Raw genomic sequence first — 24,365 nt, 5'->3', positions numbered from 1 at the left:
CAAAACCACCAGCTTAGAATTCTGTAATCTATGGCACTGTCCTTCAAAAGTGAAGGAGAAATACACTTTCTCAGACAAACAAAAATTTAGGGTATTTGTTGCCTGTAGACCTGCCATCCAAGAAGTGTTAAAAATTCCTCACAGAGAAGGAAGGTAAGTCAGAAAATCAGATTTACATAAAGACAAGATCTTCAGAGAAGGAATGAATGAAAGTAAAACAAATACATTTCTTTTCTTGATTTGACAAGTTTGTTCAAAATAATAGCAGCTCTGTGTGTGTGTGTGTGTGTGTGTGTGTGTGTGTTTAAATGAAATGAACAACAGCAATGATACAAGGAACAGAAATTCCTAAAAAATTAGGAATATTTTGTTTTTATAAGGTACTTCCACTACTTGTGAAGCAGTATAGTATTATTTGAAAGTGGACTTGGATTAGTTATAAATGTATATTGCAGACGTTAAGGGAACCACCTAAAAAAGAAGTATAATTGGGGCGCCTGGGTGGCTCAGTGGGTTAAGCCGCTGCCTTCGGCTCAGGTCATGATCTCAGGGTCCTGGGATCGAGTCCCGCATCGGGCTCTCTGCTCAGCAGGGAGCCTGCTTCCTCCCCTCTCTCTCTCTGCCTGCCTCTCTGCCTACTTGTGATCTCTCTCTGTCAAATAAATAAATAAAATATTAAAAAAAAAAAAAAGAAGTATAATTGATAGGCTAAGAAGAGAAAATAAAGGGGCACCTGGGTGGCTCAGTGGGTTAAAGCCTCTGCCTTCAGTTCAGGTCATGATCCCAGAGTCCTGGGATCAAGCCCCGCATCAGGCTCTCTGCTCGGCAGGGAGCCTGCTTCCCCCCACCCTGTCTCTCTCTGTCTGCCACTCTGCCTGCTTATGATCTCTGTCTGTCAAATAAATAAAACCTTTTAAAAAAAGAAGGTGGAGAAGGGAAAATAAAGTCATATACAATGCAATTTTATTCATAATTGCCAAAATGTGGATGCAACCAAGATCTCCTTCAGTAGGTGAATGGATAAATAAATCATTACATTCAGACAATAGGAATATTATTCTGTACTAAAAAAGAAATGAGCTTTGAAGCTAGGAAAAGAACAGAGGAAACTTAAATGCGTATTACTAAATGAAAGAAGTCAGTCTGAGAAGGCTATATACTGTGTGATTCCAACTACATGACATCCTAGGAAAGGTAAAAACATGGAGACAGTAAAAAGATCAAATACTGCCAGGGCTGATGAGTAGGGATGAATAGGCAGAGCACAAGAATTTTTAGGGCTGTGAAACTATTCTGAGTGATACCGTAATGATGGATATGTATCATTATATATTGTCAAAATGCATGGAATGTACACCACTAAGAGTGAACTGTGTTGTAGGCTATGGACTTCGATTGTGATAATGATGTGTCAGTGTAGGTTTATCCTTTATAACAAGCATACCACCGTGCTATAGGATTTTGGTGGGAAGGCTGGTTAGGGACAGTAAGTATAAGGGCAAATTCATTATTAGTGTCACTTCACCCAAATCATTCTGTACATTTATTGCAGTCTCACTCAAACTCCTGGCAGCCTTTTTTTTTTAATAGAAAATAACAAGCTGATTGAAAACTTAAGTGAAATGCAAAAGACCTAGAAGATGAAAGCAGTTTTAGAAGAACAAAGTTGGAAGACACACATTACCTAAGTTTCAGATTTCTATAAAGTTATAGTAATTAAGACAATGGTGTTGTCTTAGGATAGGCCCATAAATTGGTGGCCAGATTAGAGACTATTCTATATCGTCTGTTGGGTTTCAGCAAAGAGGCCAAGGTAATTTATTGGAGAAGAGACCGTCAACAGCTACCACAGGAATAGCCAGAGGGGAAAAGTGAACCTGCCCTCTTTACCTCACACCATATACAAAAATAATTTGAAATGGAACACAGACCTAAATGCAAAAGCTGAAAATTAAAATAATCTATAAATAAAAGTGGTATAACTGTGCATAGAAAATTCATTTAGACATTTTATGGGCTCAAAGAAATATGTGTCAAGAAATATAAGAAAGATTTTGATGTAAAGGTCAAACTCGTGAAAGAGGAGTCAAAGTCATAACCATGATGAGGGTCATTTACCATATTTTTCAGTTTAGTCAATGTGTGGCCAGTTTTTTTACTACAGTGATGTAATGTAGGATCGTGGCAGGACTAATTTTTTTTTTTTAAGATTTTATTTATTTATTTGACAGAGATCACAAGTAGGCAGAGAGTCAGGCAGAGAGTGAGAGGGAAGCAGGCTCCCTGCTGAGCAAAGAGCCCGATGTGGGACTGGATCCCAGGACCCTGGGATCATGACCTGAGCTGAAGGCAGAGGCTTTAACCCACTGAGCCACCCAGGTGCCCCGAGGACTAATTTCTTAATAGCCTTATTTGTCACAGTCCTGTATCTGTAAATGTCCAAGTGTCTTCCTGGTGTTTTTTTCAGTTATACTTTTCATTTTCATCAAGGCAAGTATATGTTCTAGAATGACATTTATATATTGTATATTTATGTATATTATATACTTATAGGTTATATATTTGGATTCATTGTAAATGGGTCTTTGGTAAGTTTTAAGGATCCATTATTAGACACTACGGTCATGTAACTGGCAACACACAGGGTTTCTTGGGTATTCGGTTTTATCTCCAGTTCCTGCCACAACTGTTAGATTAAACATGTCAGTTATGAAATGTTAAGTCAGAGAATTCTAACCATTGATTGCATGTTTCAGCCTGATAATGCATATTTAGTTTATTTTTGTTTTTAATTTTCTTTATCATTTTAGTAACAATGATGATGTTATGTTGATTTCTGTGGAAAATCCTAATTTGACAACTCCAAATACATCAAATCCAACAGGTATCTTAAGTTGATTAAAATATGATCTATGAAATTAGAAAGCCTCAAATCAGTATTTGTATTAAAATGGAGAACTGAATATTATCTTTCAATAAAATAAAAATTTTAATTCTACTTTCAAAAATGTTTTTATATCCATAATTAATATTATCTGAATAAATAAGTGATTTCTTAATTTAACTGAGGTTTCTTTTTAACCTCATGATTTTATTTAATTTATGGCCTTTTGTTTGTTTTCTGTATTTAATAGATTTGTAAGTTACAAAACTACTTAACCTTTCATATATTTCATTATATGAAATATTTGTTTGCCCTGGCATGTGTTGGTGGTAGTGATTTGGTTTTTGGTTTTTTGTTTTAATCTTAAGATTTAAAGTTGGGCTATTCTTTAGCATCTTTGATTTTTTTTTTAACTTTTTGGTTTTTTGAGTTGTTCCTCTTTAGAGTTGCTGTTTTATTCAACTTAGGTAAAAATCTTTACCCTCAGATCTCAAATAAAGTTCCTTTCTCTTGAAATGGCTATCTTCTTGGCCTGTAAATTCTCATTCCAAAACTCCGCATTTCCTTTTCATGTTTTACATTTTAGTGTATTTGCATCTTGATTTCAGAAAGCTTTGCCTTCACTTACACAGCCACTCAGTTGCCCCCAGGGCTCAGACTATTCAGATTGTGAATCAGATATTTACAAGGGACAGTAAGCATTTATCTGAGGTTTTCTCCGGTTCTGAATTGAATTCTCCTCAGTCATCTCCAGAGTCTGGGCTAGAGGTACTGTGAATAAAGAATATGTACATTTCTTTCCAAGTCTGTTTCCTCAAATGCCATATCTATTTACAGATGGATTTTCAAAAAAGTTACTAATAGTTGTAAAGTTACAGAAGGACAAAATCTTTTGAACCCAAATTAGATTTTTTTATTATTTGGATTGGTTCCTCGGTCTTTGGAATGGGTCATGTCAACTGAGTTCCTTTTTTGTGATTATGTAATAATAAATGGTTAATGTGCATCCTCATTGTGTCTGAGCATTCATATGTTACAAAGTTCATAAATATCTAATAGTTTAATACATTTGTCAAATGTTGGTATTTTTCTTTCAGATACTGGAAGAACCAAATCAGGAAATTCTAGTACTTCACCTGGTGCTAAAACAGAAGTTACGGTAAGTAATAAATTTTGTCTCTGAATGTTGTTCATCTGAGTATGTTAGTTCTGTGAACTTAGTGTTGCTGCCTGGTGGGGATGGGGGTGGTGACTTAGTTTTGTCATTCATTCTCTGTAACATTAATGCCTGATTAGTTTGCATACCCAGATTTCCAGTCTAGCTTAAATATTAAAACAGTTAGTGACAAACATATTTCACAACCCTACTTATTTACCAAACTAACTCGGAATCTGCTTAGTTATATTCTTAGAAACCACGTAGTATTTCCTCAGCCCCTCTCTCCTAATAATAGAGTTCAATTAAGCTATAGTGTTTTCTTTTTTAAAAATATTTTCTGCAGGGCACCTGGGTGGCTCAGTGGGTTAAGCCTCTGCCTTTGTTTGGCTCAGGTCTTGATCCCGGGGTCCTGGGATTGAGCCCCACATCGGGCTCTCTGCTCAGCAGGGAGCCTGCTTCCCCTCTCTCTCTGCCTGCCTCTCTGCCTACTTGTGATCTCTGTCAAATAAATAAAACCTTTAAAAAGAATATTTTCTGCTATGGAGGCAAAATCTTAATTTTCTAACAATTTTTCAGGCTGTAGAGAAGAAGAAATTCGATTCTGTGATTGATCTGACGAAAGAAGCCCTATCAAACTGCAACACAGGTAAAGGATTTGTCTTTCCTTATTTTTTTTTAATTAACATATAATTTGCCTCAGGGGTACAGGTCTGTGAATCATCAAGCTTACACATTTCACAGCACTCACTATAGCACATACCCTCCCCAATGTCCATAACCCAGCCACCCTGTCCCTGCCCCCCTACCCTGTCTTTCCTTTTTAAGAGAGAGGGAAAGTAACAGTCCAGAAAGCGTTTGACCCATTTATAAAGTCTGTTTTAGTGTGTTAGTGTGTGTGTATAGCTCTATGCAATTGTATCATGTATTCACGTGATGGTCACTACAGTCAAATTACAATTATGCATGGGTGTAATGTGATGATACATTATGTATCTTTTTGAGACTGACTTCTTTTACTTAGCGTGATTCCCCTGCGGGTCATCACAGCTGCCTATCAGTAGTATTGCTTTTTATGGCCGACTGGTATTCCATAATGCGATGTATAATGTTTGATGTTTTCACTCGCTGAAAGACAGCTGGGTTGTCTGGGGCTGTTATGAATCTCTTTTCCAGTACACACCTTTCTTCTTGGTATCAGTAGCCCTGTGAGAGGGTATTAGGGCAGAGCATGGAAAGGTAGAGGAAGAATGACAGCAGTGCCCTCTTTCTCAGATTTAAACAGGAAGAAGTAAAATGTAGTCATCTGGGGCTAGTCATCAGTTACAAATAAGTTTCAACTCTTAATAACTGCACTTGAATGTTTTGTTTTGTTTTTTTAAGATTTTATTTATTTATTTGAGGGAAAATGAGTGAGAGAGAGCATGAGCGAGGAGAAGGTCAGAGGGAGAAGCAGACTCCCCAAGGAGCTGGGAGCCCGATGCAGGATTCGATCCTGGAACTCCGGGATCATGACCTGAGCCGAAGGCAGTTGCTCAACCAACTGAGCCACCCAGGCACCCTGCACTTGAATGTTCTTGTTACTCTTAATAAAATCTGGGAATATAACTTATTTAAGCATTAGAAAATTATGTACTATTTAAAAATGGGGAGTAGCATAGTAAATATATAGCCAGTTCCTTCTCCCCTTTCAACTGAGATCCAAAGGTTAGAACAATTGGAATCTCCAGGTACCCCATGATAGAATTAAAAAGTCCTTCCATTTCCAGTTCCAAGATGAAGATTAGAAATATAAATTTGAAAGATGAATTGGGAACCTATAATAATCAGTTACTTTTTAATTAAGATTATTAAGTCATTTCTAAACCATAGGGTACAGGATTTGAGATACAGTAAAATAAAAAGAACACAGATTCATTCAGTGCTTTAGAAAGTAAGTCAGACCTCTAAGTTGGGGGGGCTTCAGTTTGAAATCTAGCAGTTGGACAGATGGACCCTTCTCGTCTACACTGCCGACTGATGATAATGTGAATCTGTTCATCTTGTAGAGTGTCCAGTTCTGAATAAAGGTATCAGGTCAAACCTGGACTGTTTCCCATTATTCCCAGCCTTAATGAATGGTATCACCAGCTCACCCAATTTCCCAAGCTAGACATGAGTCGCTTTTGACTCTTGGGTCTGCCCCATTCTCCTGGGGTATGTCTGATGACCCTACTCTTCATTTTTTCATATTCACTTCACACTCTTGGGCTGGACTTTTCCTTCCAGGCTCCCCTTACCATTGGTATTTGGGGCACACCTGTATTATAGCTGTATGGCATTGCTCTGTCTTTGTTTCTTTACATTATCACTTCCTGAAAGGACTCCATTCTCTCCGGCCAGCGTCAGTGCTTTATTAATCTGTAAGTCTCCATCCTCTTAGCACAATGCTTAACACACAGTATACATTCCCCCCCAAAATACTGAATTAATGCATATTTTCCACTGAAGAGTTTTAAAGGAAATGTAAGTTCACATACTGTGAATGGGAGTGTAAATCTTTCTGGGAGACCTTTTGTCAACATCAAAAGCTTTACAAATAGGCAAGACTTTGACCCTAAAATTCTGTGACTAGTTACCTAAAGAAACTGAAGTTAAGTATATAGAGAAGTATGAAAATGCTCATGGCAGTGCTATTTGTGAAAAATAAAAGTCTGGAAATCCTTAAATTTCTAGAAATGAAGGATTAAGTGCACTAATTAGATTCATAAAGTATAACAGTATTCAGCCATTAAAAAGAATGTAGTAGAAGAAGTGTTAGTAGTGTAATGCAAAACAGGTCATAAATGCATTTAGAGAGAGTAGTGGTGGAGTCAAGGGCCCAGGCTTAACTCTTAAAAAATGCCAGATACTGCAGTGTAGGACTACAGTCCCTTAGAGAGGGATGAGTGAGATGAGCTGTACGGACTGCGCCAGCTTTCCTCCTAGACCGTGGTGCAGCGCAGGAACTCCCAAGCAGAGGATGGCGTCTTGCCATTCCAGGTGAGGAGACGGAGACTCATTCGGAGAGGCTGAGGCCACCAGAATGAAGGGGAAGACTACAGCGGCAGAATGAGGAAGCCACTCAGAGAAAGGGCTCCGGACTCTAGCACAGAGTCCTCTTGAGTCCTTGCTGAAGCATTAAGCCACACATGAGTAGGGTGAAACCCTGTAAGTCTTGGCAAAGAATGACCAAAGAGCCTTATGCTCAGAGGTGGGAAATGTTTCAGTTCTGACCAGCTGCAGTGACAGCTGTAGTGACAGTTTCTTACGGACCATCTGGGTATAAACTCGTCTTAGAACAAAGGCAGCTGTAGCCTTACCCTAATAAAACCAAAAAGCTTTGAAAGGATTGAGCTGAACTACTATAACTTGATAGCTTATCACATAAAGCCCACTGTGTTCTGTTAAAAGAAGAGAATGGAATTCAACACACAACTATTTAAAATTTATAACACCCGGGGCACCTGGGTGGCTCAGTGGGTTAAGCCTCTGCCTTCGGCTCAGGTCGTGATCCTATGGTCCTGGGATCGAGCCCTGCATCGGGTTCTCTGCTCGGCGGGGAGCCTGCTTCCTCCGCACTCCTGTCTGCCTCTCTGCCTACTTGTGATCTCTCTCTGTCAAATAAATAAATAAAATCTTTTTTAAAAGTTTATAATATCCTGGGACACCTGGGTAGCTCAGTTGGTTAAGCGGCTGCCTTCAGCTCAGGTCATGATCCCAGCGTCCTGGGATCGAGTCCCACATCGGGCTCCTTGCTCAGCAGGAAGCCTGCTTCTCCCTCTGCCTCTGCCTGCCTCTCCCTCTGCCTCTGCCTGCCTCTCTGTCTGCCTGTGCTCACTCTCTCTGACAAAAAAAAAAAAAAAAAGTTTATAATATCCATCATTCAGTAAAAAAGAAATCATGAGAGATACAGAGACCAAAAAATGGAATCCATAACCAGGAGAAAAATCAGTCAATAGAAATAAACTTAGAAATGACAGAGATGACAGAATTAACAGACAAGGACTTTGAAGGAACTTATAGAAATATTCTCAAAGTGGGGCACCCAGCTGGTTTAATCAGAAGAGCATGCAACTCTTGATCTTGAGGTTGTGAGTTTGAGCCCCACAATGGAGGCAGAGATTATATAATAAATTATTACATAATAAAATTTTTAAAGTTAAAAAAAAAGGAAAGGAATATGCTCAAAGATAAGAAGTGAACAGGAAAGAATAATATAAATAATATGAATAAAAGATACAAAATAGAACCAAATTTTAAAAAAGAGAACACTTAAAGTTCCGTGGATGGAATACAAATAGCATATTATACAAAGAAGAAGGAGAAAAAAATGGTACACTGGAGGAAACAGTACCTGACCAAATAGTTTGGAAAGAAACTACCTTAAATCCTTAAAAAAAAAGACTGAGAAAAAGGAATCAGACTTTCAATGAACTATGACATGGTGTCAAGTGGTCCGACATCCACATATGGTCAGAAGTCTTCTAAATTTAATGAAAAGTACAAGCCCACATAATTAAGAACTACAGTAAGTTCCAAGCAGGATAAATACAAAGAAAACCGTATCAAGGTATACCATAATTCATTCCTGAAAACCCGTGATAAAAAGAAAAATCTTAAAAGTGAACAGAAAACAAAACACAATGTTTTTCAGGAAAAAAATGTTTTATATCATAAAATATAGAGAAGAACAAAGAATGCACAGTATTCTCAGTTGGAACGATGCAAACCAAATGTCAGTCAAATGACATCACTGAAAGGCTAGGGTAAAAAATTCCTTAACCTAAAATTCTATATCCACCAAGTATCATTCAAAAGTGGAAACAAAATTAAGACTTTTTCATATAAAAGTTGTTGTGGGCAAACCTTCATTATCAAAAAGGGGGGCCCCTGGGTGGTGCCATTCGTTGAACATCCAGACGACACTTTGCTACAGAAGACGTGGGGATGGCGAATATTTTACATAATCCAAGAGAAGCCACAAGAAAATTCAAAGAACAAATGAGGCTAATGGAGAACAGAGGCAAGTCTGTAGATTTAAGCCCAACTAAACTGATAATTAGAAAACCATAAATGGTCTAACATGAAAAAGCAGACACAGTTGGACTGGATAAAAAAGCAAGACCAAATTATATGATACTTATATGATGCCCTTTAAATATAAATATACGGGTAGGTTAAAATTAAAAGGAAGGAAGAGGACAACTGTGCAAAAGCGTGCAAACACTCATCATGACAAAGCTGGAGTGACTGGATTATCATAAAAACCTTCAGAAGAAGGAACAGTACCAGAGGCAAAGAAGACCATTTCAGGTGGCCATGAGACATATGAAAAAGTGCTCCACATCACTCAGCATCAGGGAAATACAAATCAAAACCACAATGAGATACTACCTCACGCCGGTCAGAAAAGCTAAAATGAACAAGTTGGGAAACAAGAGAGATTGGTGAGGATGCAAAGAAAGGGGAACCCTCTTAACACTGTTGATGGAAATGCAAACTGCTGTGGCCACCTTGGAAAAAAGTTTAAAATGGAGCTACCCTGCAACCCACCAATTGCACTGTGGGGTATTTATCCGAAGGAAGCAAACATAGTGATTCAAGGGGGTGCACATACACCAATGTTTATAGCAGTAATGTCCACAATAACCAACTATGGAAAGAGCTGAGATGTCCCTCCACAGATGAATGGTAGAGAAGATGTGGTCTATATCTATAATGGAATATTACTCGGCCATCAAAAAGAATGAAACCTTGCCATTTGCAATGACATGGATGGAACTTAGAGAGTATTATGTTAAGTGCAGTAAGTAAGAGAAAGACAAATACCATACGATCTCACTCATGTGGAATTTAAGAAACAAAACAGATGAACAGAGGGGACGGGAAGGAAAAATAAAATAAGAGGAAATAGAGAAGGAGGCAAACCCTAAGAGATACTGAACTCTAGGAAAAAAACGGAGGGTTGCTGGAAGGGAGGTGGGTGCGGGGAAGGGATAACGGGGTGATGGGAATGGAGGAGGGCACGTGATGTGATGAGCACTGGATGTTACATGCAACTGAAGAATGACTAAGTTCTACCTCTGAAATTAATAATAGAAAAACCTATTTCATAATGATAAAGAAGCCATTTCATCAGGAAGACCCAAGGAAACCTACATGTGTAGGCATGTTATTGTAGAATTTCAAAATTCCTGATGCAAAAACTGATAGGATGAAATGATTAAAAAATAAACGGTTATAATTGGAGGTTCCGTCACTCCCTTCTTGGTGATTGATAGGGCATGTAGACAGAAACAGAAGGTGTAAAACCCGAGCAACACTACCAACCCAACTGAACCTAACTGACATTTATAGACTGCTCAACCCAGCCACAGCAGAGTACACATTCACATTAAATGCACAGGAAAGGAGCAGTAAGATAGGTTGGGTTCTGGACTGCAAAACTAGTCTCTGTGTGTGTGTGTGTGTGTGTGTGTGTGTGTGTGTGTTTGTGTATGTGTGTGTGTGTGTGTTTAGAGTGTAAGCGAGCCAGTGGTGGGGAGGAGCAGAAGGAAAGGGAGAGAATTTTAAGCAGGCTTCACAGCACTGATATCCGTTGCAGGGCTCAATGTCAAGACTGAGGTTATGACCCAAGCTGAAATCAAGAGTCAGACACTTAACCTACTGAGCTTCCTGGTCGCCTCTAGTCCCAGTATATTTAAAAGGTCAGTTATCCTACAGAGCATACTCTCTGATACAGCAGAATTAAATCAGCAGTCAATAACAGAAATAGCTAGAACATCCCCAGGTATTTGGAGGCTAGACACATTTCTAAATAACCCATGAGTTAAAGCAGTCAAAAGAGAAACTGAAAAATATTTTTAACAAAACGAAAATGGCAAAACAGCAACATTTGAGGGATGTAGGTAAGGCAGCACTTAGAGGGAAATGACTAGCATTACATGTTTATAGTAGAAAAAAAGAGAAAGTCTAAAATGAACAATCTAAGTTTCTATCTTAAGATGCTAGGAGAAAAAAAGGACAGATTAAGCCTAAAGCAAGTAGACGATACTTTGCTATCAAAGACATGGGGACGGCAAATAGGCACAAGAAACCATCATCCTCATCCTTCTTACTCATGAGCAAAATGAAGACAATAGAGAGACACCAAAACATAGCTATTTGAATGCCTACAAGTGAAAAGAACTGAAAATACACAAAGTGTTGGCTGGCTGTGGAGCAAGCTGGCATTCTGGTGCTTTGGCGGTAGGAACGTAACATGGTAACCACTTCGGAAGTGGCTCAGCAGTTCCTCCAGACGCTCACTGTACCCTCAACCATGAGACACGGTCATTGCAGTCTTAGCTAGTCCCCCACGAGGAATGACAGCCTGTATGTCCACAGACTTCTACGCCACTGCCACGGCGACTGGATTCATAATGGTCCCAAACTGCAAAGAGTGCAAACATCCATCAGCCGATAAATGGATAAATGGGTTGTGGCGTATCTGTACCAGAAGGTCCTTACAGCTCCAACAGATTCTTTTACCACCGGCAAATAAACTGACTAATGAAACGACTTGCAAACACAAGGCAGAATCTCGATTATGCTTGTCAGAAGAAAAATACACACAAGAGAAATTTTGTTGGGGGAGATTCAGAGGGTATATTAATCAGTTCTACCATTGCACACACCGTAGATCAAAATGGTTTTGACGCTTCATAGACGTGCTCCAACTCAGGAATGTTTCAGCTCCCTAGCCCTACTACTTTGCGCCAGGAGGCCCCATTTCTTATCACCTCCCAGAGGTAGCCTCTCCTTGGTTGTTTTCAGACCATTCTTAACAGCTGCTTACACCCTCTTCCTTCCCCGTGGCCCGCACTTCCTCTTCTTCCCTTTCCTTTCTTGCCCGCACCGCCTCTCCTGACTCCATCCTCCTGTCTGACCCCCCTCCTTACCGCAGTCCACGGTTTACCGCTGACCCTGAGCAGTGTGGGCATGGTAACAGGACACCGGCCCCACATGCTGCTGAAAATGCCGTGACTGTTCCCTCCCCAGACCTAACTACTAACGGCCAACTGCTGACCAGACACTTCACCGACTACATGAACAGTCAACACCGTCTTGTATGTTACACGTATTCTATGCCGTTTTCTTATGATAAAGGGAGCTTTTAAAATCATGAGGAAGAAAAAATAGATTTACAGTACTGTACTGCATGTACTGAAAAACATCCGCATGTGAGTGGACCCGCGCAGTTCAAGCCTGTGTAGTTCAAGGTCAGCTGAGCATGTGATCTCCAGGCTAACACAGCCTCAGAAACACAGAGTCCTTTAACCCCCAGACTGCCTGATACTTGGTTTGAATTCCCAGGTCTTCCATGTGTCTCGTATTTATACTGGGTTGTAAATGGCTCTGTTGGCAAACATCCTGTTGACCTAAGAGAGTGCAAGGAACCGCAGAGAACGCTGCCCGATGATCCCTCTCTCATGTATGGTTTCTCCTAGTTAGGAAGTCTTACGTGTTTATCTTAGGGCAATTTTTGTCACATTAAAGGGAAATTCTCTGTATTTGACACCTTTGAGTCTTGAAGTATTTTTTTTTTAAAGATTTTATTTATTTATTTGACAGACAGAGATCACAAGTAGGCAGACAGGCAGGCAGAGAGAGAGAGGAGGAAGCAGGCTCCCCGCTGAGCAGAGAGCCCGATGCGGGGCTCCATCCCAGGACCCCGGGATCACGACCCGAGCCAAAAGCAGAGGCTTTAACCCACCGAGCCACCCAGGAGCCCCTTGAAGTTTTATTTTAAGGTTTTTTTTATTTACTGAGAGAGAGACAGACAGACAGAGAGAGAGAGAACGTGCGCACAAGCAGGGGGAGGGGCAAAGAGAAAGGGAGAAGCAGGCTCCGCACTGAGCAGAGAGCCCGATGCTGGCCTCGATCCCTGGACCCTGGGATCATGACCTGAACTGAAGGCAGAGGCTTAACCCACTGAGCCCCCCAGGTGTCCTGGGTCTTAAACTTTTATCAGAAGTTTATCTTATTTCACGGTTTTATGATTTTAGTTCACATTTAATTACCACCTAAGGCAGAAACTAGTTTTGCTTAAAGGCTATGGAATTGATTACCGCAGATAGATTTTACTTCTCAAATCTTGCGTTCACAGGAAGTTCAGCATCCGCCATGGATTCACCTGCAAAAGCTGCTTTGATCTCAAAGGAGACAACCCCCGTGGCACAAAATGCAGCCCAGGTATGGACCGGAGCCGCTCTATCCAGGAATACGCATTCCAGATTGAGTGGACGTACCCACCGTAATCACACAGAAACACCTGGGTCACATTTCAGCTTGTACTTTTTCAGCATGTGCTATTGTGCCTCTACTTACTTGTGGAACCAAAATAATTTAATTGAATTTTCCAGAAACTCTGGAGGTTAAATATGTATTTTTTTTTTTAAACCCAACAAAAGATTTTTAAGAGTAGCAGCCATGATCAATGAGGGTAGAGGGGAATGGACAACTCACACTTTTCAGGCAAATTAGCACAACATTTGGGGACACAATTTGGAATTGATGGAATATTTATCCAGCGTGTCTGGGACCTAACCCTTTCTGGATCGGTGGTTCCAGAGCATGGAGATCCTAATGCCAAAAGAAGCTGATGGTTAAGAAGACTGGACCCAGCCAGGCCCACATAGTCTTGAATGTTCTCGTGATTCCGGTAAATGGGTCAGAGAACACGCAGTGTATTTAGAACTGCAGTTGAGAACTTTAATCAAAAATGTCCACTCTAGCTTGCTAAACTTTATAAATGTCTTTCTAGGTTCTTGAGTCCTTTGAGCACTTGCCACCTCTCCCAGAGCCGCCACCACTACTCCCTGAACTGGTGGACAAAATCCGGGACACGCTTCCTCCCCAGAAGCCCGAGCTCAAAGTGAAACGGGTGCTGAGACCCAAGGGCATTGCCCTGACTTGGAACATTGCCAAAATCAACCCCAAATGCGCCCCCGTGGAAAGCTATCACCTCTTCCTCTGCCATGAGAACCCTAGCAATAAGTTGATTTGGAAGAAAATTGGAGAAATTAAAGCTCTGCCCCTCCCCATGGCCTGTACTTTATCTCAATTTTTAGCTTCCAACAAATATTATTTTACTGTCCAATCAAAAGACATTTTTGGGCGATATGGACCATTTTGTGATATAAAATCTATCCCTGGGTTTTCTGAAACTCTTACCTAAAAAAAAAAAAAGGCTTTGGTAATTATATTGTACCACATTGTTGTTTTTTTTTTTTTTTCACGTTTGAGTTGTTGGTTTACGATGTTCCTCTAACACTGTTTGCCATCTTCAAGGGCCAGTCCAGATTGTGAACCCTTTGTATAGGGCAGGCCTCCTCCCTGTGTCAAAAGTGGCCTCTAGTTTCATGAGTTTCTGATTTGCACCCCGTAAGTACTCCCAGTGGGAATGTTCTACAACGTACTGTCGCTGGGCAGTGTCGTGCACAGTACCGCTGCCCACGGACCCTGGCGCATGAGCTGCCCCCGGCGCCTCGGCCAGCAGTCCGCTGCCGGGCACCTGCGTCTGTGGGCAGTGCAGGTTGGTGAAAAACCCGCTCTTCGGAGGCAGGCTCGTCTGTGGGGTTCATCTCCCCAAGATCTTATGTAAATAAGTGTCTTCTCATTCTGTTCAAAATCTAAGGGCCATGAATTTGCCCTCTCCATTGTTTTTGTTTTTTGGCTACCCAGTCACTTGGAAAACGAGTCTGGAGGTTTTCCCTAAATCTGTTTGTATATTTAGGTACGTAATAAAATCAGTTCAACACCGTGTGCTGTGTACACAAAACCCGGAGTATGTCTTATAAAACCGTCATCCAACCCACTGTTTCAGCTCTGGACAACGGAGAGGCTTGCCGTAGGTTTAAGGCTTTCACGTGTTGATTCTTCCGTGCTGCTCTGTTCTTCTCCTGGTGCCCCTGTTCCTCGGAGGAACAGAGCAGTAAAGGCCCCGAGAGCAGAGTCCCGGGCGCACGTCTGTCTGCGGTGCACGGGAGGGAAGCTGTGGCTAGCCCGGCTCGCCCGGGAACTCAATGGGCCAGCAGACTGGGTGAGTGTGAGTCGGGCGAGGGGACTGCTGAAGCAAAGGGACGTCACTGCTAGTGGGAGGGACAGTCTGCTCCCCAGAGGAGGGCTTTCTGGGTCCATGGTGAGAGTGCAGTCCTCGGAGGCTCCGAGATTGCAAAAATTGAACGAGGAGCGCTTTTCTTTGGCATTTTATGAATACCTTCACAGCTTCAGTCCGAAGTAAAGCTATTATTTTTCAGTCTCCTGTGTCTTTCTCTTCTAATACACTGCCCCTGGAAAAGCCAGATTCCGACTGAACGGATGAGACGAGCTGCCCTCCACGAGGCCCAGTTTCCAGCTGAGAGCAATGGTGAGCCCCCTGCGGCTCAGGACAAGGGCTTCACTAGGGGGACCACTGCACCCACGGAGGGGGGTGGGGGGACGGACACAGACCAGACACTCAGGTACGTGCCAAGCGAAGCCCGAAGACTTGACACCTTAAACAAGATTTGGATGTGCATCACCAAAGTGAAACTCCATCCCCAGCCGGCCCTCTTCTGGAATGCGGGTGGGCGCACAGGTCTTACGAGCTTTCAGGATACCAGGATAGGGGAGGAAGGCTGACAGTAAGCATTGGGGCTGGTGCCTCAAGCAGCACTTTTTCTTGCCTTTTGCAAAGTGTAGGGGCAAGATCCTCAAGTGTTATCCCCTCAGCGGCACCGGCAGAGAGCCAGCCTAAGGACGACACAGATCTGGTACCTAATACGACTGCATCATACATAAAGGGAAACGGATGCCCTGACTTTGGGCAGGAAGCGTGGCCTTTGACTCAACGTGACCCTCATGCCCAAGCACATCTGGACTTCCTCCAGCAAGGGTGGAAATATCAGGTAGTTGCATCTCTCCCGACGGAACTCTCCTATGAGGCCGAAAGACAGGAATGGATGGAATTGGATTGGCTGCATGACAGGCTTTTTTTTTTTTTTTAAGTCCAATTTCCCTCCATCCTCTGGATTTTGGTGGTAGTGGGTCAAGTGTAAAAGTGTCGATCTCTGAACTTCTGTCACCTCAGCTTTTGTAAAGATTGCAGTAAGGCCGAGCTCAAGGGACACAGCTGTGGGCTGCTGTTAGCAAGCCCTGGGCCAAGGACCCATCTGGAAGTTCTTTTCCTTTACTTCGAGACAGGGAAATAACATCTGATCTGTGAAGATAATATTTCTATACTCAAGAGTAATAGTTAAAACTATTTCCAACCCAGTTCTCTCTCCCTGGATTAGTGTGTGCAGTTGGACAGGGGGCCTGGAACGGATTTAGCCAGGATAACACAAGAGGCAGAGGATACTTAATTTTTGCAATCGCACGCTTTCACTCCTTGGATGCAGGGGAGTACTCAGTTTGGGGGAGGGAGTACCTACTGGTAGGCATGGCCTGTGGGACTGATGTCCACAGTGGCCTGAAGAGAGGGTACAGATACAGCAAGGGGTGGGGGGGGCACACATGGGGATAATTACTTGGGGTCATGGGGTATTTTCTGGCCTGTCTGCAAATGAAACCGATCACCACAGCCCAAGGTCAGCTCCATGGGTGAACTATGCTCTTTTTATCCATGAAAACAGGGACACACCTGTCTCTTGCTTGTAGATGGGGACCCACGAGTGGCAAGCAGAGATACTTGGGTAGTTCAGCGGTAGGATATGACTTTGTTTCAGCCCAAATGGGCTCTGTATAAAGCCAATTTGGTAAATTTATGGGGAGGGGTTATTCCTCTGAGCAAATCAGAGGGCAGACATAGGTAGGCTGGGCGATAGCCCAAGACAGAGTAGAAATTCTTAGCAGCTGTGCCAAGAGGTTTATGACATGGTAAAAAGGTTTGGGACATGAAGCTCAGCCAACCCAAAATCGTTTTCCCCAATTCGTTAAATTTTCCCCATGAAATACTCATGCATTCATTCATTCAAGGGATCACTGAGCATCTGCCGTACGCCAGACACCCGGCTAGGAACTAAGAAGGAGAACAAGCAGATACTTTCCCGGGCACCTGGCTTCTGCCTGGGACTCCGTCATGATCTCAGGGTCCCGGGATCGAGCCCCGCATCGGGCTTCCTGCTCAGCGGGAGTCTGCTTCTCCCTCTCTCTGCCCCTCCTTCCCACTCGTTCTACCTCTCCCTCCCTCTCCCTCAATCTCAAATCATAAAATCTTAAAAAAAAAAAAAAAAAAAGTAGATACGGTCCCTGCCCTTTTGGAACTGACCTAAGGATATTAATAAGTAAAAAGTAAACACACAAGATTTTCAGAGAACAACACAATGCGATCCATAAGGAAACTGAGCAAGAGATACGGTAAAGCATGATGGGGGGGGTGCGGGCGCTGGTCAAGCAGAGTTTCTTGGAGAGGGAGGCACTTAGGCCTGAAGGATTAGAAGGATTAGAAGGAACAAGGCATGAGGATGTGTGCAGGAAGGGTCTGTGCCAGGTCGAGGGGTTTAACCCTCACTCAAGAAAGTCTTCTAAAGCAAGAGAATTTGGGTGTAACAGGGGATCCCATGGGCCAGTGAAACCCACTACATGATTCTTAGTGGATCCTGATTCAGAAAAAACAGCTCTAGAGGCCATCATCTGGACAACAGGCGAAGCCCCAGCTACAGACGTACAGGTAATAGCGCCACGTCCACGTTAAATGACGGACATTTGACTCCATGCCTTGATGCCTGTGACTCACAAATGGTTCAAAAAAATTTGCGTGCACGCACGTGCGCGTGCACACACACACACACACACACACAGAAAGGCCAAAATAAATACTGACCACAACGTTGTTAGTTGGAGAATCTAAGTGAAAGTCTGTGGGTGTCATGTCGCAACATTTCTGTAGGTTGAAACTTTTCAAAATAAGTTGGGGGACCAAACAATGGGTCATTGGACTCTTACAGCCCGTGGAGGGTCTGGAAATCCTGATTCAGGGGAGATTGGCAAAACGGGTAGAGCTCACCAGGTTAAGAGCACAGAGAACATGTGCAAGAGGCAGGGGCATCAGGATAGTTCAGGGAGGCCCACGGAGGCTGTGGGGGGCTAGCCCGTGGACAGCAGAGCATAGAGGACCTCACTGGTCTCCTGCAGCTCAGCCTTGCTTCCCTTCTCTGCTCCCCCGGCTCCACACTGCGAGGGACAGTCTGTCTCTACCCCTTCGCTCTGGCAGGTCTAGAACTGCTCTGACCAATGAAGCATAGGGAAGCGACGCTGCAGCAGCTCCGGGAGCTGGCCTAGCAACTTCGGCTTTCTGTGTCTTGGAAGCCAGCCACTGTCTAAAAAGTGCAAGCATCCTAAGATCACCTTGCTGCAAGAAGCCCATTCGGGAGACCCTGGAGGATATGATGTCACATATGGCAGGTGGGAGCCCCCCCATGAGTGAGGAAGCCGTCTTTGAAGCAGATCCTGGGTTTCAAACGCCCCAGCAGAAGCCATGGGGATCGGACAAACAGTTCAGCTGAGCCCTACTCACTCAAACTGCCAACCCACAAAACTAACCAAAACGAAAGTTATTCGAGGCCTCTAAATTTGGGGCTTGTTTTTGAGGCAGCAACCGCACCTGGGACCGTATTAGAGACTGAAGCTGGGTCGTTATTGTAAGTAATGCTGCTAAAACCTAGCGGTACCTGTATCCCTCTGAATTAGTGTTTGTATTTTTTAGGTAAATACCCAGTAGTGCCATTCCCGGATCACAGGTAGTTCTATTTTTACCTTTTGGAGGAACCTCCTTACTATTGCAGTGTTATTTTCAACAGGCGGACTGTGCAAACAACCCAAGTGTCCACTGATGGGTGAATGGATAAAGAAGATGCATTTTTAGGTATATAACAATATTATTCAGCCATAAAAAGGAATGAAATCTTGCCATTTACAATGACAGATGGAGCTAGAGAGTACAATGCTAAACGAAATAAATCATCCCAAGAAAGACAAATACTGTAGGATTTCACTTGTGTGCAATTTAAGAAACAAACAAGAAAAGAAAAAAAAAAGACACCAATCAAGAAACGGACTCTTCTTCACTATAGAGAATAAACTGATGGTTCCCGGAGGGGAGGTGCTGGGGGGATGGGGATTAAGGAGGGCACTTGTCATGATGACCACTGGGTGACGTATGGTAGTGTTGTATCACTACACTGTACACCCAAAACTAATATAACGCTGTATGTTAACTATACTGGAATTAAAATTAAAACTTAAAAATATTTTTTAAAAAAAGTAGGTCAGTATCTTGGGCATTATGGAGAGCCAGTGAAGATTTCAATCAAGATGGTAATAGGGGAAGACAAGGCTGAGTTCACTCCTGTTGCCATGTAGAAACTAACCTAGAGAACGGGTAGGGGTGACGGGTAGACCAGGGAACCGGGGTCTTGTGATTAGTCAATTACAAGTCTACTGCCATGTTCAGAACAAGAGGACAGCAGCTGGGCTGGGGTCCTGGAAGTGATGTCCAGGGGCAGGAGAATCAAGAACCCTTTCCTGGGAACCCTGAAAGCACATAACCAGGCAGACCTCAGGATCCACTTACTCTGCCCTGAGGCCAGTAAGGAGGGCAGAATAAATACACACACAGTCCGTCCTCCAGGAAAAATAACTTGGCAGAGGAAAATGCCAAATGACCATGAAAGAAATCACTGGAATCATTTCTCTTCCTTGGGGACTACCTGATTTTTAAAAAAAGAATCTACCAGACCAAACCAAATTGTTTTGGTTCATAATGAAGATTTTAGTTGAATATAGAGATGTATCTATCCCAGGTCTAGAGCCAAGGTCTGGATGCCCAGGTCTAGGGCATTGGAATTTTTGCATTTCACCTCCTACATTCAATGTCACAAATTTCTTCCCTAAAAGGCCCCAGCAAACAATTTGGAAAATTGGCCACCAGGTGGCAGTAGGCCTCTTTCCCACCTTTCTGAAACAGACGTTAAACTTTTTTGTCCTTTTCACGTTGAAGCCAAGAGTCCACACCACTACAAAATAACATACTTGAAATATGGTGCCAGTGTGGCAAGTCTCTTACCCAATATCTAGATACAGGAGGTAAGGACATGGTCCTTACCTCCCAGACCTCCACATTGATTCTGCAGGGGTTCAGAGCAAATCTCCCCCAAAATGTGCCCCTTTGGCACGTGCACTATTTTGAGCTGAAGGCAATCAAGACCCAGCAGACTCAAGAGAAACTTTCACCTCTTCCTTAAACGATGTAAGAGAATTTAGATAGGGAGCCTGGCCCAGAAAGGAAGCTACGGCCAAGAGACAGCTTTGTAATCAGAATGACCTATCAGTATAGCAAGTCAGCCACCTAATTACCAGACATTTGCCCTTTTTGTCCTGTGAGTCACCCTCCTCTGCTTTGAAGCCCCAGGACCCTTGCTCATCCCTTAGCTCCAGATGACATGTGAGCCTCAACTGCCTGGGGTTGTCCTTGGGTCTGACTGTCTTTGGGGGGCTCCGGTACATAGTAATTAAATTTGTTTTGCTCCTGTTCATCTGTCCTATGCTCATTCGATTATTGGACCAATCAAAAACACACCGAGAAGGGCAGAGGGAAAATGCTTGCTTTCTGGCAGTTTTCAGCTGATTTCAATTTTGAACTTCATTCACAAATTACCAAAAAAAAAAAAAAAAAGCCAAAGTCAGTTGGTTTTTCAAAAACCCTTCCCTGACTGTTTTCGATTTTAGAGCTCCAGTTCTACTTAGAAATAAAGCCCTGGAGGGTGGATTCTATCATCTTTCCGGTCTCTTCCTCCTCCCCTTTTGTCACATTAGCATTGATTGATGTAGATTAAAACTAATTACCTTAAGCTGAACCCAACACCAGGGGAAGAAGACTCATCTCAGGAAGATTCTAGAAGCAACTTTCTCTATGTTGTCTGCCATGAAAATGGGACCCTCTTCCGGTGGACTATGTTGAATAGGGCAGAGGAATCACACAGCAATGATTCCCATTATCATCCCCACCCCAGCTCCTCCCCTTTCCCACGACAAGATTAAAAACAAAACGAAGCTTTCCAGAACTTTGCAGCGGCACCCAGATAGAGATAACGAGAGAGACCTTCAGAGTTGTCAAGCAGATCAGAACTTGAGGAGGGGGATTTCCAATTGGCTCAGTTGTGCTGTCGAATTAGGGAAGGCTCAGAAGGGGGCGAAGATAAAGACCCACCTGCTCCAGGGAACAAACACCGACAGGGTTTTCCACCCTCCCCGAGCCCAGGAGAGTCTGAGAAAGAAAGGTTGATTGGTCTGGTGTGGGTCCCATAGCACAAGACACCTCATTGACTTGCCCATCAGATTTGCCCACAGGGAAGGAGAGATGATTCTCCAAAAGGAATTTGGGGTGTTATTACCAAAGGGAGGGGGACTGCAAACTAGCCACCAAAAACAAAAGGGGGGGCAATAAATAGCCACACAGTAGGTTTTTCGACCATCAGCAGACCCTGCATTGGAGGGGACATTTCCTTTTTTTCTTTTTCTTTTTTTTTTTTTTAATTTCTCAGTTTTGGTCGGACCATGCTGAAGTCAGGTCATGGCACATCCAAACCACCTTTAGGCCCCTTCTGCATTGCTCCTGCTCAGTGAGAGCAGAGACCCAGCAGAGAAGAAGGAAATTCTGGGGGGCTGGGCCGTCTCACGGCCACAGCGCTGGCTGCCTTCGCAGACGCGGCTCAAGAGCCTGTGAAACACTCCCAGTTGATCCCCACCACGGCCCCCCTTCCCCCCTTCCATCGCGATCCCTTTGAGCTTGTCAAGACAGCGGATTCCCCGGGCCCCACTCCTGCAGGGACAGACTCAAAGCCTGGGGTGCAGCCCCCGCATGCTCCACCACCAGCAGGGAGTTCCAAGCTAGCAAGTCTGCACTTCCCCACCTCCCACCCCCAACTCCCCCAGCCCCACCCCGGGCCAGTATAAAGACTTTTTCCCATGCACGGAGGCAGATGTGAGCCCAAACTTGAGATCAGGGGAGCTGCAGGCACCATCGGGCTAGTCACACATCTTGCCCCATTTGGCCCCATCTTGCCTCCTGGGCCTCTGCCTCCCTTGCTGAAAACCAGCGGAGGAAGATGGAGGCTGGAGGGCGAGCCTGAAGCATCACCCTTCATTAGCTACTCTGGTTACTGTGTCAACTCACCCAGAGGTGAGGAGGTGGGACCCGCAACTCTTCGGAGCTCCCATGTCTGGGTTCACACCGACGACTCCAGATCCCTGCTTGGAGCTCCCAGCAGCCCGCTGCTCCCATTAATTCCCTGGGAAAGCTTCCACTCCAGCGGCTGCTCGGTATGTTGGCTCTACAGGTTCTTCCTCTCCCCGGGGGTGCCTCTCCTCCCTGAAGGTCCATCTCCATGGTCAGCTCAGCCACCACCTCCTCCAGGAAGCCCCTTCTGATTCATTCAGTCCTGCTCTCTGGGGGCTCTGCCCACTCGGGAGACTTTCACACTTCTTTGAACCACCCAACTGTTTAATCGTGGTGAAAAATGAAACAGAGGAGATCTACCTCCTTACGGTTTTGAGTGTCCGCTATCATTCACCATAAGCACGCCGGCGTTCAGGACATCTCTAGAACGTTTTCCAAGCTGCATGAGCGCCAAGGCCGTACCCCCTTCCCCCAGCTGCTGGCAATGCACATTTCACTGTCTGTTCCTGAGTCTGACTCCTAGAGGTCAAGTGATATCAAGAGGCGGTAATAAAGTAAAGACCCATCAGCAGAGCCCGGTGGATAAAGCAAAGACGGGGTGTACACGCAATGGAGTATAATGTGCACGCCAAGGAGGAGACGTGGTCACAGGCCGCATTGTGCGTGAACCCGGAGGACGTTAGGCTAAGTCACACGAGCCAGTCGCAGAAGGTCAAATACTCTAGCATCCTGACTTACTACCTCACACCTGGGTTACAACGTGGACCAGAGATAGGTTCCCAGCCCCGGGCTACCCGTTAGAATCACCTGGAGAACTTGAACAACTTCCACTCCCAGACTGCTCCCCCAGACCAGTGAATGACCCCTTCTGTGGGATCCGGGCTCAGAAGCATCCCAGGGGGGCTCTGGCACGTGGCAAGGGCAAGAACCCGGGATCCGGGGTCAGACAATCTAGCTTCAAGCCTTGAATCGACCATGCACCGGGCAGGTGGCCTTGACAATAGTAAGAGATTAACAGCCATCAGTGAGCACCAACGTATGCTCCCTGCAGTTGCTGCCGCCATCAGGTCCATTTTAGAGGAAGCAGAGGCCCAGAGAAATCCAGCAGCTGGCTGCAGGGCACACAGCACCGAGTGGCTGGGATACGGTTGAGACAGAGGCAGCCAGCACCGCAGGGTCACCCCAACCCTTGGTCCCAGAGAGCTACTTTCTAATGATCTGGTTGTCACACCTTATCCGAAAAATGGCTTGGGGGCTTTCAGGATCCTTTCTCCCGGACCCAAGTCCGCCCAACCCAGGCAGCCGCGGGAGGACAGAGGATGGGGAAGGAGGGAGGTGGCTGGTCTTCTGGCAGAGCTCTGGTCTCCAGCAGCTCCCTCAGCCGCCACCCCCTCCTGGACGAGGCAGCAGCCTGTCCTGGCAATTTAACTTCTCCTTCTGGAAAAAATTGAAAAATCTGTTTTTCAAGGTAACCTTGTGCCAAGGTCAGGTCACACCTCCCTTTCCTCACATGTGTCCAAGCCTCCAGTGAAATTATGCTCTTTTCCTTCTACAAACACGGAGCAGTAACTTCTTCCTGGTTCCTCCCGTCTCTGTTTGTTTCAGCTGATGACAAACACTGAGCAAATGTGCAGCTGCAGCCTGGGCACCAGGAACATCTTGTGCTGTTCTCCTGCGGGTTCAGACATGCCAAGGGCCACAGTGGGGCAGGCTGTCATTGGCTTTGCCTTGTTGTCCCAGGAGCAGCAGCAGCAGGGCCAGCCACCCTCAGAATTTCCAGCAGTGCCCTTGCAACCTCCCAGAGGATCGCCCGTCACCGTATTTCCTGGTATATAAAACCCTACAGCAGTAGGGAGCTCCCATCTGAGGGCAACTCTGCCTCCTCAGGGGACATTTGGCAAGATCTGGGGCCCTTTTTTGCTGCCACAGTTTGATGTGTGTGGGGGGGGAGTGTCTCTTGGCATCTAATGGGTGGAAGCCAGGCATGCTGTTAAATGCCAGAAAGGTGTAAGACAGCCCCTGAATGGAGAATTATCTGGTCCCCAATGCCCACTGAGCCAACGCTGAGAAACTTTGGTCCATACTAGGGAGCTCTTACAAGGACA

The 24,365-nt window shown here is 44.3% G+C and overlaps 2 protein-coding genes across 9 annotated transcripts in view; one reads left to right on the top strand and one right to left on the bottom strand.

The window, feature by feature from the left end:
* ATF7IP2 (activating transcription factor 7 interacting protein 2) overlaps positions 1-15,321 on the top strand; it is a 54,154-nt gene extending 38,833 nt beyond the window's left edge. For 2 of the 4 annotated variants that reach the window (XM_059155292.1, XM_059155293.1), the window contains exons 7-11: positions 2,811-2,884; positions 3,982-4,043; positions 4,620-4,689; positions 13,210-13,295; positions 13,867-15,321. In XM_059155292.1, the coding sequence (XP_059011275.1) occupies positions 2,811-2,884; positions 3,982-4,043; positions 4,620-4,689; positions 13,210-13,295; positions 13,867-14,280 (706 nt within the window). In that variant the 3' untranslated portion in view covers positions 14,281-15,321. The remainder of the gene's footprint in view (positions 1-2,810; positions 2,885-3,981; positions 4,044-4,619; positions 4,690-13,209; positions 13,296-13,866) is intronic. The other 2 variants (XM_059155294.1, XM_059155295.1) reach the window with 2 other exon arrangements.
* GRIN2A (glutamate ionotropic receptor NMDA type subunit 2A) overlaps positions 1-24,365 on the bottom strand; it is a 724,518-nt gene that overhangs the window by 567,695 nt on the left and 132,458 nt on the right. The gene's annotated exons all lie outside the window — the stretch shown is intronic.

This window comes from Mustela lutreola, chromosome 17, assembly GCF_030435805.1.
Source record: "Mustela lutreola isolate mMusLut2 chromosome 17, mMusLut2.pri, whole genome shotgun sequence".
NCBI lineage: Eukaryota > Metazoa > Chordata > Mammalia > Carnivora > Mustelidae > Mustela > Mustela lutreola.
This window is presented reverse-complemented; position numbering and strand designations above follow the sequence as displayed.